Source organism: Rhincodon typus, chromosome 20 (assembly GCF_021869965.1).
Source record: "Rhincodon typus isolate 14 chromosome 20, sRhiTyp1.1, whole genome shotgun sequence".
In the NCBI taxonomy this organism is placed as follows: domain Eukaryota; kingdom Metazoa; phylum Chordata; class Chondrichthyes; order Orectolobiformes; family Rhincodontidae; genus Rhincodon; species Rhincodon typus.
This window is the reverse complement of record NC_063351.1, coordinates 33,455,224-33,474,135: the sequence shown is the minus strand read 5'-3', so window position 1 is coordinate 33,474,135 and position 18,912 is coordinate 33,455,224. Positions and strand designations below refer to the sequence as shown.

Here is an 18,912-nt window from a genome sequence, read left to right as displayed (position 1 = left end):
TTATCTCCCCCAGGTTGCTCTCCGCAATAGCCTGTCAAATACAAGACCCCCTCCATCTCCTCCTCCTTCTTGATGATGTCTGTGGACTTTGACACCAGAAAGATGCCCAACAAATGCCTAAACCCTCATCCACACTGCATCCTGTTTCCTGCAGTCCTGGAGACCTACCAGCCAGTAATTGACCACAGCTCTCTTGAAGCACAGCTACCTGACCCAGAAGGCCTATAGTTCCACTCCCAGCCTATTGACAGCAAAAGGCGCTCCCCCCCACCTCTGCCCCCCACTGTGTTTCTCTTGGACAAGTTTCCCCCCACTCCAAATTTTTTAGCTTGAAGGATGAGAAACTTGGCACCTTGTATTTTGCCCTAATATGCTGAAGTTGCACCTCTTCCACCCATTCGCTGAGCAAGAAGTGTGCTACAATTACAGGCTGGATCAGGGCTAGGCTGCTGGATAAGTATAATGATTCGTGGCAAACTACAATCTCTGTGTAATGTTCATTGACTGATGCAGAGATGTTGTTCAGAAATTGCTAACACGTACATTGTAGAGGATCAATTTAGGCCTGTCTTGATGTTGAAATAGATCACAACTGGTAATTGCTGTGTTTATGAAATCTTGGGAAGATTGTTCTTCACACGTACAAGGAATTAAGATTCGACTAGTGTTGCTCAAATTTTTACACACCATTCAAAATGCCTCTGGGTAGAATAGGTGAAGTCCATAATCAAATAACTTGTGTATAATTGGTTGGACAGAGCAAACACAATAAGTCGAAATGTCATTTTTCTTTCAAATGTTTCGTGTGTTTTTATAGTGTTTAAGCAGCTATTCTTCATTTACATCTTAAAGTATAAATTTTCAATTGGTTGCTAAAACTAGAATATATTACTTTGTTTAAATTTGTAGCTGGAGAGGAGGAATATATCTACATGAACAAAGTTCTGCTTGAAGAAACCATTGCAACTGAGAAGAAAGTGGTAGAGAAAGGTAAGTGGATCAGTGGGAGTTCTTTTCTCTGGAAAAGAGACGTTAACGTTAGCAGTCTGCTGTTTATGTTCTGTTCAAAGGTTTTCATTCTTAAAATATTTTCACATTATGTCATTAACACTGATTGAGGTCATAGGTCAGATCTACTGGTTGCTATCATAGCCAAAGAATGCCACGTAACAAGAAAAGACCTAAAGGCCATTGCACCATGCCAAAAGCAGGAGTTCATTGTCTGTTGAATCAGCTACTGGAAGCTGTTGTTACCTGGAAGTTAGGTTTGAAGACACATGAACATAAAAGAATAAAAACCGAAAGAACTGCGGATGCTGTAAATCAGAAACTAAAACAGAAAATGCTGGAAAAACTCACCAGGTCTGGCGGCATCTGTGGAGGGAAATCAGTGTTAACATTTCTGGTCGAGTGACCCCTCCTCAGAACTGGAAGTTCTGAGTGCCTCTGATAGCCAGACCTAATACAGAGGTCCTAATTGGATAATGGCAGCATGCTTTTAGCTGGCAAAACTGTAACAGTAGACGAAAGCTTTTCCTCTTGCTAATCTGCTCCTATGTACTCCAGATGTGGATAAATCTGATACATCTCTACAGGTCGTGTGGTTCTCCAGCCAGACAAGCAGATGTACTTGTGTGGATGTTTTAGGAATTTGGTTTGGAAATGATTAAACATAATAATGATTTCCTGTACATGCCAGGCAAAACTTAATCTGCATCTGTTCGAATATACAGCTGTCCACACTAGATTTTCAGGGACATTGTAGCTTTAAGAAATGTATATCTTTCCTTTTTGCATGTTGATCCTCCTAATTTTGTTGTTTAAAGGACTGCAGTCATGTCTTTTTTAGTTGCCTTTGACAAATTTTAATATATTGTAGAAGTTAATGTCAGTTTGGTCAATTCGTATTGAATTACAAAGTTGTGGCTGCAAGCCCCACTTCAAGAGTTGAGCCAGTTGGATGATGTTGCAGTTGTGTTGTCAGAGGGCAGTGTTGTAGGCAGGCAGCACAAAAGGAGGCAGTGCTGAGGGGGTGCTGCCCTGTTGCAATTGCTTTTCTTCAGGACAGATGTTAAACAAATGCCCTATCGACCTGATGTTAAAGATCCTTTGCCACAATTTGAAGGAGGAGGAAGCGATACTGGGCATTTGAAAGCAAGATAAGGGGCTGAATCTGACATTTTTTTTGGCTAATTGCGAGTTGTTTGCTTTGAGACCCAGCATGTTTTCTCAGTGTCCTACCAAACTCACTTCATTAATTACCTCCCATGCCCCAACAGGTCTCCCATGTCCGATTTCCACTCTGAATTGCCACGTGCCATCATCAAAATAAATCAACTCATTGCTGAGGGGATATCCCCAAATTTACTGGCATCCCGGGACTCCTTTCCATCTTGAGAGATCGTTGTGCACCCGGATGTGTGCTGAGAGTGCAAAGCTGCCCTTCATGGTTCCTGGTATCTGCTCCAGATAGGGTATATGGGGAGATGAGCACTCCATTTTGCAGGCAGAGAACTGGAGGTCCTGCTGGTTGGGCTGGTGCCAACACAGGACTTCCACCTCCCTCAGGAACAGCAGTGGAGACCATGACACCAGACCATGCCAGCCTGCTCCAAGCTTGCTACTCGTGTTAGAATAAACTCAGACCTCTGGAGGAATATCTAACAGTGTAAGATGAAGGTCAATGTCTTTCTCAACTCTATCACAGTAAGTTGCACCATCTTCTCTGTGATTCCTCACACTCTGCTGAAATGCTACTGTACGCACTGCCCAAAAAGGCTCATGCTCTAACACCTCTCACTATTGCCTGTAACATTTTCCCCACTCACTCACTCTCTCACGCCAACTCTACATGCTGTCTGTACTGCCTACTACTCACTCGGGCACCTCCCCACCAGCACCAACAGAAATAATGTGCCAGCCACTTTCATTCCAGGAAGAAAACAGCCCTCTTTAGGCAAGAAAGACCCAAGTTAGGTGGTGTGCTGTCCATTATTTGGCTCTTCATTCTTTATCAGCAGAGGATTCTGTCTCTAACCACCCAAGCAGGGCCTGGACTGGTGGTCCTTGACTTACTGAGGCAGGAATCCCTGACTGAAGCATATCCCCCTTGGCTTGACTGCCATGGCAGGCTTCCTGGCATTGAGTCTGCACTAACAAGCAAAACAAGACAGCTGTAACATGAGCTTGGTATCTCTGGCTGAGGCGAAAAAGTGCAAAAAGGCAAGACAAGGTAGTATAAGGCAAGTAGGTTCTGATTGAGTGAGTGTTAGGACAGCAAGTAAAGGGTCCAGAGATGCAGCCTGGTCCAGTCCAGGGTGACTGTCCCTGGGCACACAGTGTCCTTGTTGCAGCATTGCTATGAGAGTTGCCAATACAGCCTGAGGTGCAGCATTGAAATGCAGAACCATCCTGGAACTAGATCGGAGATGTGTAGGAGTGTCCTTAGAGGCTGGCACATTGGATATCAATGTGGGGTGAGTGTGGCTGGTGCCCATGGAGCATGCCCTGAGATGTTGGTGTCTGGTGTCCAACATGGAGTTTGTTCGGAGCAAGCAGTGAGCTGAAACCAACAGATACCTGCTCTGATTTCCATGTTGAGTTTTCCTGATGTCTAGTTTGTTTGATGAATTTGATAAGATTGGAAATTGGATATTAATGTGCTGAATTGAGCCATCCACAAGGAGCTTAACAAGCATTAATCTTTGTCAATTGTCAACCCACCATTGCCTGGTGAGATTCTCACTAAGCTGTGTGTGAAAACCATTAAAAAATGCAGTGATCAGATCTCAATGTTGAGATGGGCCTGGCGGATTTAGAGTCATAGAGTCATACAGCACGGAAACAGACCCTTCAGTCCAACCAATCCATGCCAACCACAATCCCAAACTAAACTAGTTCCACCTGCCTGAACTTGGCCCATATCCATCCAAATCTTTCCTATTTGTGTAGTTATCCAAATGTCTTTTAAACGCTGTATCTGTACCCCCATCACTTCCTCTGGAAGTTCATTTCACACATAAACTACTCTCTGTGTAAAAAAAGTTGCCCCCTCTTATCCTTTTAAAATCTTTCTCCTCTCATCTTAAAAGTATGCCCCCTAATCTGAAATCCCCCACCATAGGGAAATGACCCTGCCATTCACCTTATCTATAAACCTCATGATTTTTAAAACCTTTATAACGTACTTCTCACCTAGTTCTGTCACATATCTCACTGCAGCCATATCACTCAGAGACTTATTGTAGTCTATCCAAGAAGACTACATGTTAACATAAGAGAAGGACAAAAGTGTTTCAGAAGTGGTGGAAAAGACTTAATTAAATAAACTTTCACCTGACATTTCCATCTTGAGCCACCCTGGCTACCTAGTTTCCTAATCACAAAATTATCTGCAGGATATTTCCATATTGAAATTAAATTATTCTCCTCCATTAACTTCTGTGGCTTACCCCAGTTCCATGAGATACACTAGGGCCATGTACAGTCCATGAATAGCGAGGTCAGATTGTTGTCAATTATGATGCTCCATCGCATTTTAGCTGTGTCCTTTTCTAATCATAACAGGATCCAAAATGAACTCCAATGATCACAGCAGTGTAAACACAGGCAAAGGTATAGAGAACTTGGCCAGTGTTGTAGTTGTATCATGTTATTCTCTTGGGGCTGAATTTTCATCTTGGAGTATAGTGGGAGTTAGGAAGCATCCCAGCTTGACACATCCATCCAGGAATAAAGGGCTTGAGACGTGATTTTCCTTCTGAGAGAGAAGTGTTGGCATTCCCTGATTTGACATTATGGTTATAAAAGTTGTTCTTTCCTTGATCAATTAAGTTGATCATTTTTGCCGATATCTTGAAGCTCAAATGCGTAAGAGGTGTGAAGTGGTTGACTTGAATCCTCTGCTACTGATACTTAAATCGGCTGTCTAAAATCAAAATGTTATGGGGATGTAGGAACTGCATCCTACATGCATGCCATTGTTACCATTGTTTCTGCATGTAGTTTGTATGAGCTTTAGTTGGCATATATTAAATTGGAGGGTAAGTGGAAAACATTTATTGGCATGGGGCTGGAAGGTGCCATAGGAGTTAGTAGAGGTCATGAATCTGAACTAAACTGGAATGGAGGAGGAATGGGGTCACCAGTAAGACCTATTGATCTTAACTTACAAAAGGTTCCCATATCCAGGCTATTCTTCACAACTCCACTGGAAAGCTGTGAATCACCTCATCCAGAAATTGGCCCAAGTTCACTGAAATTTGTGGGGGACTAGGAGATGCCTAGTCTACCCTGTAATTGAATCGGCCAGGTCAGGGATGCAGAGTGTGCATTACCCTGATCCCACACCAGCAAAAATTGGGGGACTCGGGTAAAATTGCAACAGGAATTTCAGAACCAGGTCTCACCCACCATTTTTAAGTAGCTCCAAAGTTGCTCCAGCTCTGTGAAAATCCAGGCCCTTATCAGGAGTACAGTTTTGAAAGTTACTCCTCAGATGCTTTGGCATTGCATTTCTGCCTCTTTATATACTGTCCATCAAACCCATGCTAGAATTTACTGATCTTTCTTTTTTGAGTTGGGCCCCAGGAAGTATATATGTGGTCAACATATAATCCTGCTTTCATTGGCAGACAAAGCCCAGCTTTCGCAAAGGCTTTCATCTTCATTCGAAAAGCAGATGTTTTGGCGCTGACTAAGAAATGTTCACATTATGCGGCTGCAGCCTCTTCCTTTCTCAGTATCATATCAAAGCCATGCCAGCAACCACTCTTCTGGAACTCTCATTCTGGTTTAATTGTGTAAATTACTTATATCAGGATGACTCAACCTTTAAGTAACTCCTGACGATGACATCGCTCCAGCTGCAGAACCATCCAGTTTCATTTTGTACGTTGTTGGAGTTGTACTCTTCAATGGTAAACAGCACTAATCAAGTTATTCCTAATTCCTCCAAGTGAAGAGAAATGAGGCAGAGAACTATCAACCCTGCAGCTCATGACAAAGAGATGTCTTGTCTTTTCTTTCAGGATAAAACTTCAACTCAATTATAATGAGACAAACCTCTCCAAAAACACTATATGTGGTACCCAACACAAATTGGAGTCAATAGATACAGGTTAAACAAGTGTTGAATACACAGGACCATAAAATCTTTTCTAGTTTACTTTTCAAATCCCACTACCACAGACCAGAGGTTTTCCTGTGCAGCATTTGAGGCTGACTTAGGTATATTATTGATTGACAAAGGAGCTAAAGCATTTTGGGAATAGGCAGGAAAATAGAGGCAACTGTCAGATCAGTCATTATCTTCTCAAAAGGCTTGGCAAGCAGAGGGTGGGGGCGCTATTCCTGCACGTAAACTATTGGCTTCTTTATCAATTATCATTCCAGGTCTGGGACTCAGAAACATTTTGGCACAGTTGTAATGTTTCATTTAAGTTGCAGTAAATATGAAGCTGAGACTTCAAATTCCAGCTGCTGGTCAGAATATCCATGAAGAGTATCATAGTTTATGGCATTGTCCCTCTGTTTGATGTATGCCTATTTCTGTGTGTGTTACTGTACAAGTGGTACTGAGTGAAAATAAGTAGAGGGTAAATTACCCATCACCAATGCTTTGTGCTCCTGGTAAACAGTGCATTGCTTCCACTAAAACCAGAACAATTATATTGTGTGTGATCACATTAAGTTATTCTGATTAAATATTAAGGCAAGTAAACTGGATTAGTTTGGCTCACCATGGAGAAATTAAAGACTGGTTAGTTATTTGTTTTGAGCAGTTATCATTCCAGAAGAACCCATATTCCTGTAGAGGTCCAAACAATTGCAACATAATTGATTTTTTTTATTCCTGATCATTTTGGCAGCTTACTATGACCACTAATTACACAGTAGTCTCCAACATCTGACTTGGATGATCGGAACAAAGCCCCATATCTGATGTTTGCACTGACAACGCAGGACGTAATTTGTTGTGAACTATGATGTTTAAATTAGAATCCACTTCAGAATTTAAGCGAGTTTATCGTGGCACTATTTCATATGTCAAAAAAAGAAACAAAATGGCCTGATCTCTTTGACTATACTAATATTCATTCACTAATTCTGTGTTATACCAATTCTTCTTCCACTGCTCCTCATTTTCGTGTATTAGTTATGTGCATTTCTGCATCTTACAATCTTATATGGCAGGCAGTGACCATCTCCTACAAGAGATAATCTAACGACCTCCCATTACCAATAGCTTTATTACTGCTCAATGCTATATCATCAATATTCTGAGAGTTACTGTTGACCAGAAGCTTAATTGAACTAATTATCATTATCATCATCATCATCATCATCATAGAATCCCTACAGTGTAGAAACAGGCCTTTCGGCCCAACAAGTCCACACCTATAAATACTGTGGCTACAAGAACAAGTTGCTCACCTCTGACTCCCCAAAGCCTGCTCATCATCTAGAAGGCACAAGTCAGGAAGGTAATGGATAATGCTTCATTCTTTTGAATGAGTGTTGATTCAAAATACTCAAAAATAATTTTAAAATCTGTTCAAGGGATGTTAGCTTTGTTGGCTGGGCCAGCACTGATTGCTAATCTTTATTTGCCCTTGTGATGGTGTTTGTGAACTAGCTTCTTGAAAAACTGCAGTCTGTTTGGTGTAGGAACACCCAAAATGCTGTTAGGGAGGGAGTTTCAGGACTTTGAGCCACTCACACTGAAGGAGTGGTGCTATATTTACAAGTCAGATTGCTGAGTGACTTGGAAGGGAATCAGGTGGTGTTCCCATGTATCAGCTGGCCTTATCCTTCTAGATGGTAGTGATTGTGGCTTTGGAAGACGCTGTTTAAGGAGCCTTGGTGAACGCTTCCTTTAAATCTTATAGCTGGTATGCACTACTGCTACTATCTGGTGGAGGGAGCGGATGTTTGTGGATACGGTGCCAGCCAAGTGGACTGCTTTGTCCTGGATAGTTTCAAGCTTCTTATGTGTTGAGGGAGTTGCATTCTTCCAAGCAAGTAGGCAGTATTCTATCATACTCCTGACTTGTGAATTGTTAGTAGTGGACAGGTTTTGGGCAGTCAGGAGACAAGTTACTTGCTGCAGTATTCCAGGCCTCTAATCTGCTCTTGTATTTGCAGTTTATATATGGCTATCCAAATTCAGTTTCTGGTCAATGATAATGCAAGGACATTGATATTGGGAGCTTCTGTGTTAGTAGTGCAATTGAATGTCAAGGGGCAATGGTTAGATGTTCTCCTATTGGAGATAGTCATTGCCTGGCACTTGAATGGCACGTGTGTTACTTGCCACTTGTCAGTCCAAGGCTGGATTTGCATTTGGACATGGACTACTTCAGTCTCCGAGGAGTTGCAAATGGTGCTGAACATTTTGCTATCAGCAGTGAACATTTCCACCTCTGACTTTATGATGGAGGGAAGGCCATTAATGAAATAACTGAAGATGGTTGGGTTTAGAACACCACCCTGCCAAAAAAAAGGTCTCTTGTGGTGCAGTCATAGTATCTATCCCTACCCCTGTACCAGGAGACCTGGGTTCAAGTCGCACCTTCTCCAGAGGTGTGTAATAGTGTCTCTGAACAGGCTGATTAGAGAAAATATCTACCCTGAAGAAGTCTTGCAGAGGTATCCTGGATTTTAGATGACTGACTTAAGTTAACCACAGCCATCTTCCTTTGTGCTTGGTATGACTCTATCCAGTGGAAAATTTCCCCCGATTCTCATTAATTCCTGTTTTGCTTGGGCTCCTTTATGCCACAGATTGTCAAATGCTGCTTTGATGTCAAGGACAGTCAGTCTCACCGCATGACTTGAATTCAGCTCTTTTATCCATATTTGGATCAAGGCTTCAATGAGGTTGAGGCACCATGGCCCTCCTGGAACCCTAACTGAGTGTTAGTGAGGAGGTTATTATCAAGCAATGCTGCTTGCTAGCACTGATGGATAGTGGACTGATGGGGTAGTAATTGGTTGGTTTGGGTTTGTCTTACTTTTTGTGTACAGAGCATAACTGATCAATTTTCCGTATTGTAGCTGGACTGGAACAGCTTGGCATGTGGCAAGTTCTGGAGCATGAGTGTTCAGTACTATTGCCGGAATGTTGTCAGGCCTTGTAGCCTATGCAGTATCCAGTGTCTTCAGCTGTTTCTTGATATCATGTGGAGTGAATGGAATTGGCTGAAGACTGGTGCCTATGGTGCCTGGGACCTCTGGAGAAGGCCAAGATGGATCGTCCACTTGGCACTTTTGCCTGAAGATTATTACGAATACTTCAGCCTTATCTTTTGCATTGACATGCTGGGCTCACGCATCATTGAGGACAGGGATATTTGTGGAGTTTGCTCCTGCAGGGAGTTGTTTAATTCTCCACCACTACTCATGACTGAATGGGCCAGGATTGCAGAGCTTAGATCTGATCCAGTGGTTGTGGGATTGCTTAGCTCTGTCTATCACTTGCTGCTTATGCTGTTTGGCACGCAAGTAGTACTGTTTTGAAGCTTCACCAGGTTGACACCTCACTTTTCAGTGTGCCTGATGTTGCTCCTGCTTGTCCTCTTGCACTTTCCACTGAACTCTGGCTGATCCCCTGGCTTGATGGTAATGGTTGAGTGGGGGATATGTCAGGTCATAAGGTTACAGATTGTACTGGAGTACAATTCGGCTGCTGTTGATGGCATCCATGAGGCGCTGTGGGCTGAGTCTTGAGTTGCTAGATTTGTTCAAAGTCTGTCCCATTCAGCCACAGTGATAGTGCCACCCTACATGATAGACAGTATCTTCATTGTGAAGGCAGGACATTGTCTCCACAAGTACTGTGCAGTGGTCACTCTTACTGATACCGTCATAGACAGATGTAGATTAGTGACGATAGGATTAAGAATGTTTTTCCCTCTTGTTGATTCCCTAACAACCTACCGTAGACCCAGTCTAGCAGCTCTGTCTTTTAGGACCCGATAAGCCTGATCAGTAATGGAACTCTTGAGCCACGTTTGGTGGACATTGAAGGCCCCACCCAGAGTACATTGTGCACCCTTGTCATCCTCAGTGCTTCCTCCAAGTGCTATTCAACATGGAGGAGTATCGATTCATCAGCTGAGGGAGGACGGTATATAGTAATCAGCAGGGAGCTTCCTTGCCCATGTTTGACCAATAGTATGAGATTTCATGGGTTTAAGGTCAATGTTGAGGACTCCTAAGGCAGCTCCCGCCCAATTGTTTACCACTATGCTGCCTCCTCTGCCTGTTCTGTCCTGCTGGTAAGGCAGAACATAGCCAGAGATGGCAATGGTATTGTCTGGGAAATGGCTTCTGTCATACGATTCTGTGAATACGGTCATGTCAGGTTGTTGCTTGACTAGACTGTGAGATAGTTCTCAATTTTGGCAATAGCTCCCAGATGTTAATAAGGGGGCTTTGCAGGTTTGACAGGGCTGAGATGGCCATTGGTGTTTTTGGTGCCAAGGTTAAAGCCAGTTGGTTCATCTGATTTCGTTGCTTTTCTGAGATGTTTTAGCAATTGTTGAGGGACTTACACAACTATTTCAGATGTCAGTCAGAAAGCAATCCCATTGCTGGAGGTCTGGAGCCACATGTAGTGCAGATCAGGTCAGGATGGCAGATTTCCTTCCCTAAAGGATTTTCGTGAACGAAATGATGTTTTATTTTAATGACAATCACTATATACATGGTCACCATTAGAATTAATTCCTGATAGTTTTATATTTGAATTAAAATTTTACCATCTGCCATAGTGGGATTCGAAGCTGGGTTCCTAGAGTAGTCAAGATTTATAGTCTAGTGACAATACCACAATGCCAGCACCTACCCATTCAATGCCATGCACCCTATCTGTAAGAGTCACTGCAGCAATTTGTCATGGGTCCTGTGGCAGACCCAATTAAACTCATGGCTCTACTGCTGAATGGCAGAAAGCAAGCAGATAAGTAGGAACATTAGCACTTAAAACAGAGCCTCCTGATTTGGAAGTGCATCACTGTTTCCATATTGTCCCTGGGTCAAGATCCTGGAACTCTTGAACAGCACTCTGGGTGTTCCTACTTAACACGGACTATAGCATTCAAGAAGATGGCTCCAAACTTCTTTCTCAAGGGCAATTATCACTGGGCAGCAAATGCTAACCTAACCAGCTCCACCCATATTCTATGAATGAATAAATATAGTACCGCTAGTTCATTTAGGTCCTCTTCAGCAAGTGGTGACTCTTGCTGAGATATTGTTTCCAAGCAGTAGCCGGTTCTGAGGAAGAGTCACTGGACCCGAAACGTTAACTCTGTTTTTTCCTTCACAGATGCTGCCAGACCTGCTAAGCTTTTCCAGCAACTTTGTTTTTGTTAGTAGCCACTTAGTAGTACCTTTAGCGAAGAAACTCTTGTTCAGTGATAAATGTTAACAAGTTGTTTGAACAAACCAATGTACCATTGTCAGTTTTATTCCGATCTTTACTCCTCATCAGACACAGTCAGGAGCAGAAACCTTGCTTTATGTCATACACAACAATTCAAAGGCAATTAATACATGTGCTTAACTCAACACAGACCAAGAATCATCTGTGATCATTTGGTCTCCGTTGCTCAATGCTAATTAAACACTATTCTTAAACAAAAAAAAATCCAGAAAATGTCTCACTTGTCTGAAAAAGAGTTGAAAATCTAGGACTAGAAACTCTAGCTCAGAGCCTGTTCCTTGCATTCATAAAGTCACATCGAACAATCTAAACTCTTTTCCCACAGCAAAATACTGCAGATGCCGAGAATATGCAGTGAGTAGAGAAAATGTTGAATAACAAAAGCCTTGAGAGAAAGAAGAGCTTTTTGATGTAGCAAGTGGTTGGGATCTGGAATGGGCTGCCCACAGGCATGGGGGCAGATTCAATCATGGTTTTAAAAGTGTTTTGAATAACTATCTGAAGACAGAAGATTTGCAAGGCTAGAACTCACCTGGGACCAGTTGAGTTTGTACAGCCAGCACTGACATGGCAGGCCAAATGGTTTCTTATTTGCTATAACAGTCTGATAATACTACAATCCACTGTAGGACAGGTAACATTTGCTGAGCGGCAAACCGTGTTAACAGGCTAAATTTATCTGGGCACCTTAAAGTTATGACATGGGGTCAAAAGTGTGAGGTAATTTTGCTGTGGCAGGAATTACGAGAATTGGAAATTCAAGTGCCTCCACCAACACCGCACAAGCAGCGAGGCTGCATCACCAGGGAGAGGATGTCTGAAGGACAAAACCTCCTTGAAGTAAGGTAGGTTTAGTTAGGAGATGCTGGGGCCAGGAATGTAGGCCTCAGTAATTGGGGAGGGGATGCAGTCATGCTGTGTCATTGTGTTGGGACCCCACGTGATTTGTGAAGTGCCCATCAATGGGGACCCTGCTATAGAACTGGGAAAATTTAGCCTAACTCTACGGTTGAGGACCTTGCTTCAGAATTTCTTCCTGTTTAATAACTGGTTTCAAAACAAAAACTTTGCTTTTTGACATCTGCTAATTGCAAAAAATCACTGTAACATTGACAGTTGTAATTTCTCTACACATAATAACAAGCAGTTGACATCATCAACTGGTGGCAAATGTTAACATTCTTTAAACAGTAAATAACTGCCTTCAGCATAAGGAAAACAAATTCTTTAACAGTTCATTAGTCGAATGGGTGACATTATGGGTTAACACTTTATTCCTGCCACCTTTGAGACTTGGCTTCAAGACTGATCTGAATAGGCTGAATGAAGGTCTGTATTTTCTGCTGGTCACAAAAGTCCTACGTGTGATGAGTTTGGGTTTTGTCAAGTTAGTTCCTAGTGGGTGTTGGCACACAGCACAGAATGGGCACTCAATTAGCAATTGCTTTCAGAAAGAGCACAAGGGCAACTGGTGTAAGAAGTGGAAATGGTATGCCAACGCAGCAGATAATGGGTGTTCCTTTGAGCTGAGAACAAAGTTAAATTGTTGGGATTGAGTAAAAGGAGGTTCACAGCTGATTATGCCGTATCTGACCTGGGAGTGGGGTGTAAGAGCACTCAGCAACAGAGTACTTTGTTTCTCAGGATCAGCAGCATCCCTTACTTTGGTTAGCACTATATCAGCTCATAACAATCACTACTGGGTTGGAAATAGTGTGCAGTTTATTTAGACACAAAATTCTTCGATTGAACATGACATCATTTGCCAGCTTTGGGTCAGTGATGGCCAATCTTGCCTCTCAATCAGAGCATAACCAGACAGACTCTCCTATACGGTATTGAAGGAGTGCTGCATTGTTGGAGGTCTCTGCTTTTGGATCAGACACAGTTATTCTGACATAGTTGAAACAATGATTATTTGGCCATTGACTCTCTGCAGTTTGTTGGATCATGCTGCACGTAGTGAACATAAGAACATAAGAACTAGGAGCAGGAGTAGGCCATCCAGCCCCTCGAGCCTGCCCCGCCATTCAATAAGATCATGGCTGATCTTTTTGAGACTCAGCTCCACTTACCCGCCCACTCACCATAACCCTTAATTCCCTTACTGTTCAAAAATTTATCTAGCCTTGCCTTAAACACATTCAGCGAGGTAGCTTCAACCGCTTCACTGGGCAGGGAATTCCACAGATTCACAACCCTTTGGGTGAAGAAGTTCCTCCTGACCTCAGTCCTACATCTGCTTCCCTTTATTTTGAGGTGATGCCCTCCAGTCCTAGTTTCACCTGCTAGTGGAAACAACCTCCCAGCCTCCACCTTATCTATTCCCTTCATAATCTTATATGTTTCTATAAGATCTCCCCTCATTCTTCTGAATTCCAATGAGTATAATCCCAGTCTGCTCAGTCTCTCCTCATATCCAACCCTCTCAACTCTGGAATCAACCGAGTGAATCTCCTCTGCACCCCTGGTACCACTATAGTTCCCACATTGGAAGTGAGTCCACTTCAGAAGGACTTAATTGGCTGTGAAGCCTTTTGAGGTTTTCTGAGACGAGATATAAACATTAGTTCTTTCTTTTCTTGATCTCATCTCAGTATGTGGTTGAAGTAGTTAAATTCAGTGACTTCCAAAGGGAATCTAGTCCATTTTGATTGATGCAGCTCAGGCTGATACTTTGAGAAAGTTCCAGCTTTCAGTTCCTGAAAATGGGCTTCAACTTTGCGAGTTTTAGCAAGGGTCATCAGAGCTGAAGCGTTAACTCTGATTTCTCTTCACAGATGCTGCCAGACTTGCTGAGCTTTCCTAGCAATTTCTGTTTTGGTTTCAACTTTGCGACACTTGGCAGCAGCCAAACAGTGTACAGAGGGTTCTGCTATAACGTGATAGTTGTGTTCCTGTGCAAATTGCATCATAGAAAATTGTGCTAAAGAAATAATGGGGTCTATAGGAAAAGTGGGAGTTTGGGGCAGACCACCAAAAAATACCACTCAAAATTGCTCAAAAATCACTCAAAAGCCTAACACAAATTTTAGCACAGTTTGAATAAACGTTCAATTCATATCTAATAATGAAATAAAAGTAAACTTAACATCTTACCTTGAAAAAATGTCAAGGTGACTTGATGGGGAAGGAGGTTTTGAGGTTGCTGCGTTGTTAATGCAGGGGCTGAGGATGATGATGATGATCATCATCATCATCATGTGCACTTGTGGTTGCAGGATTAGGCCGAAAAATATGGTTGTAGTTTACTGTCTTCTGACTGTTTCTTGGGGGTTGGCTTTTGTCACCAGTACGCTTCTTGCTAACATTCTTGTCACATTGTCCTCGCATTTTGTGGGTAACACGGCAGAATTTGCAAAAAAAGTACTGTACCTCTCACAGGAAGTGCAATGATCACGTGATGCCAGGGCGGAGACTCTTTCGGCGCTAACATTGCGCATGCTCAGCACGAAGCCCACAAAACGATCATGTGATGTCGACGCATACTCGATGGAATCGCGTTACAGCCAACACAAGTTCGCGTTTTAGAGATAGCGTTCCCCTATTTGTCAGTCACGTTATAGCCAATTCACATTGCTGGAACACGTTAGCAGATATTCCTGTACACTATGGAATCGAAACTGTGATCACACTCCGGGGATTCGAAATAATTTGAGGAAAGCCAGTAATCCCATTTTGTAAAACGTGAGAGTCAATGTTGGAAGTACATGGTTTCTAAATTATTCATTATCATTGGAACCAAGGCAGTTCAGTCTATATCAGCAGGGAGAACTGACACGTTTATATTCTGGATGGAAACTTTTCTTCTATTTGTTCTCTTGGTCGGTACTGTCTGTTTTTGTTTTGGGTTTCCAGTGTCTGTAATCTTTTGCTGTTTTACTGGAACTGAAGCCGTAGGTTGAGGACAAAGTAAACTGATAGTTAATGTGCAAACATGTGAAAACACTAATTATGATGTTAGGGGTTTCAAATAGGTGCCTTGCTACAAAAGTTCACCTAGGGTAATAACATAAACAACATGAGTTTGAATGGTTACAGCGTAGAAGCCATTTGGCCAATCAGTTCAAAGCTAGCTCCTTGCAAGATCTAAACATCCTAAGCCCACACCCTTTATGTATAGACCTGCTAATTGTCTTCCCTTCTGGTGCTTATTATCCAATCTACTCCTGAAAAGCCACAATTAAATCTGCCTCTACCACCCTTTCAAGCAGTGTAGATTGTAACCATCTCCTCCATAGACAAACGTTTCCTCATGTCGCCTTTGTCACTGTTGCCAATACACATTATTCGAATTATATAAATATTTTACTTATATAAGACACACATCCCATCAGTTAATTTTTATTCACTCACAGGACTTGGGATCACAGGCTGGGCCAGCATTTATTGACCATCCCTAGTTGCCCTTGAGAAGGTGGTGGTGAGCTGTCTTCTTGAACCTCTGCAGTCCATGTAGTGTCGGTCGACCCACAATGCCCATCGGGAGGGAATTCCAGGACTTTGACCCAGCGACAGCAAAAGAACAGTGATATATTCTCAATCGCGATGGTCAGTGTCTTGGAGGGGAACTTGAATGTGGTGGTGTTCCCATGTATCTGCTGCCCTTCCCCTTCTAGGCGGAAAGCTGTCTGAGAATCTTTGGTGAATTTCTGGTACAGTGACTGTGGATGTGGTGACAAATCAGATCAGATGGGAGGTGGTTGCACTTAGAAGGTTGAGGAATTTGATTGATATCATCACTTAGGTTTAGCAATTAATTGAAGTTGCTGAAGGAACAGCGTGTGACGCCAGAGTCGAGGACCATGGAATACAACCTGAGATCACTCACACTGCTGAGCTCCCTTTTGTGAGTGTTTTGTGGTTTGAATGATAACCAAGTAGAGCAGTCTTTGGCTGGGTCACAGTTGTGCAGCCCTCATCCTGCTTAACTATCTCGGATCTGATTTAGGTTTGTTCATGCTGTGAGTTCTTGGCATTGGAAGCTTGTGGATTGGGGATTAAACACTGTATTTTGGTGCTTAAAACTTTGACAAGGTTATAAATCATTTTTAGAATGGAGCAAAGGCAATCATGGGTTAGCAATTTGCCAATATATAGAGGTGCTACTACCAAAGATATAATGCTGTGCAGGAAGGCTGCCCTCTTTGTCCAAGCAGACCATGAGATACACCAAGTAAATTGTACACAGATGGAAATGCACAGGAAGCAGTGGTGACCCACATCAGTCTTGTTTCCACTATGCTGCAGACCAGGCCTAAAAATGTGGATGAAACTTAAAGATATCAGTAAATCAGCCAAGGTAAGTCTGTCCACTCTGATTCATCCCTTCCTCAGAGGCTAAGTTTTAACAATTTGCTTTTAATTTCCATGAGGTGGTGTAAGAGTATTCCTTGTGGCTCCGCATGGAATGTTCGGTCCCTTGACAAAAATAACTTGTATTTATATAGCACCATTAATGTTATAGAACGTTCCAAGTTTTAAAATGATACCTCTCCTACTGCAAAGTCAAACATCACCAGTTTCCCATCCCATCTTGGAATGTGAAGCCTTGAAAGGACTGCGTGATGGGCATAACCACCTCTTAGCTGCTGAATGATATAATATTCCAACACTTGCATGTGGATGTGGAATACCCGGGGTCTCGGTTTTGGAGCCGTGAATGAGTTTCTACACATGACCCTGCTTACCTGCCAAGGGCTGATTCCAGGACATAATGATCCTGGCACATTTCATGCAGGGCTGCACTATAATTGTTTCCATTTGGCATTCAGCAGCTGGCAGTCTGCTGGGTGGTAAAGCTGGTGACAGGAATCCACTGAGATGCCAGGAGATAGCAGGTGGGTTAACCACACTGTTGGGTGGGTTTAGAGATCTGTGGGCTGGAGGCCAAGTAGGTCAGAGGAATTAGTGAGTGTTGCTCGGGTAATCCGTGAGAGAAGCCGTGATCAACAGAAGGGAGGCCTGTTGGGTCATTAGCTGAGAATGAGGTTGGGGAGTGAAGGAGCTCATTCCTGCTTCTCCTGACCCAGAATGATTGCTATCAAAAGCTCCCAACACCCAGCTTCCTTTCTCTGCTGGCTTTCCTGAGCTGTCTAGGTGCAACAGGCAACAGTGAAGCTTAAATTGGGCTCTCACAATAGACTGCTGACCCTCCATACCTCCTGTTGTAAAAATGGTAATAGATTGTTACACAGCAAGTGCAGCTCCCTTTTCTGGGGCGGGTTTAGTCCTGGCCTCAATTTCCTATTCTGCCATAATGGGGGGAATTAACATCAAGATTAGGAAATCAGAATTACAAACAGGAAGCCGCAAGACTTTTAAAGTATATTAAAGATATAGCCTTTCTTTATTATCCTGCCATTATATTTCTGTATTCTAGTCACTTGTTTGGCTCTCTTCCAGGCCACAGCATGATTACTTTGCACACTGTGTCCAACTTGATCGGATTCAGCCTTTCTAGACTGCTTAGTGAATGCAGTAGTTTTTGAACCACCTCAATCTTTGAAGTAGTGTTTTCATCCTCTCACTTTTCTGACTTGTTTCATTCCATATCTGGATTTTCTCACCTTAAAAAAAAAACCCTTGCCTATCTTTGCATTTCCTAATTGCTTTTTTTTTGTTTTCTGTAAAAGTTCATCTCAATGTGTCACGACTTAGAAATTGTTAACTACCTGATTGCATTTGAAGGACTAACATGGATTTATGCTGCAGTTTGCTACCACTGCCATCTATTTCAAACCACAAGGATTTTCCTTATGAATCATTTCTTAAGAAATCCTGAGAATTCATGCAATAAATTTTACAAACTTTGCTTGTTTTCTTAGGCCTGGATCACAGTGATATTCCCAATGGAATAGATTTCAGGAAGATCACTCCTGCACCTCAGAAGAGCTTGCCTGAGCTCCCACCCACAAAAGTGGTAAGTTTAAAGTTGATGTTCTTGTAATTTTCCCTGTCTTTCTGGAACTAGTTGAAGCGGCATGCTGTTAAGTAACAGTCTGGTATTGCCAAAGCTGTTACCAATACCCGCTCAAAATGCAACTTCTGCGGAGTGTTTGAAGGGAAGGATAGGTGTTTTGCAACACTTCCTTGCGAACTTCCTTGCAACGTGGTCAACTGTGGTGTCACCAAAATAACAGGATGACATGTTTAAGAATGAAGGCTTCAGCATTTATCCGATGCTACAGCTAATGTGTGCTTACCTCATGTTACTATAGCTCATTTTGTTTTGTTTTCCAAAGCCACAAACTCATTTTCCACAGCAGCTTGCTCTTACAGCTGCTCCAACCATAACCCTTCCCCAGCTGTTGATGAGCTGCCAGTCATGCTGTTGGAAGAATAAAGGGTTTGAATGTGATATCAAGGGTTACATCAGGGGATAATTATTTCAATGATATTTGGGTAACCATTTTTAGAACAGGCTAAAGACAGTCGATGACTGAGACTGATTTGACAGACAT

General features: G+C 42.5%; 1 protein-coding gene across 2 annotated transcripts in view; it reads left to right on the top strand.

Annotated features, from left to right (window-relative positions):
• afap1l2 (actin filament associated protein 1-like 2) overlaps positions 1-18,912 on the top strand; it is a 216,440-nt gene that overhangs the window by 117,077 nt on the left and 80,451 nt on the right. For both annotated transcript variants that reach the window (XM_048609072.1, XM_020528765.2), the window contains exons 3-4: positions 910-990; positions 18,277-18,371. In XM_048609072.1, the coding sequence (XP_048465029.1) occupies positions 910-990; positions 18,277-18,371 (176 nt within the window). The remainder of the gene's footprint in view (positions 1-909; positions 991-18,276; positions 18,372-18,912) is intronic.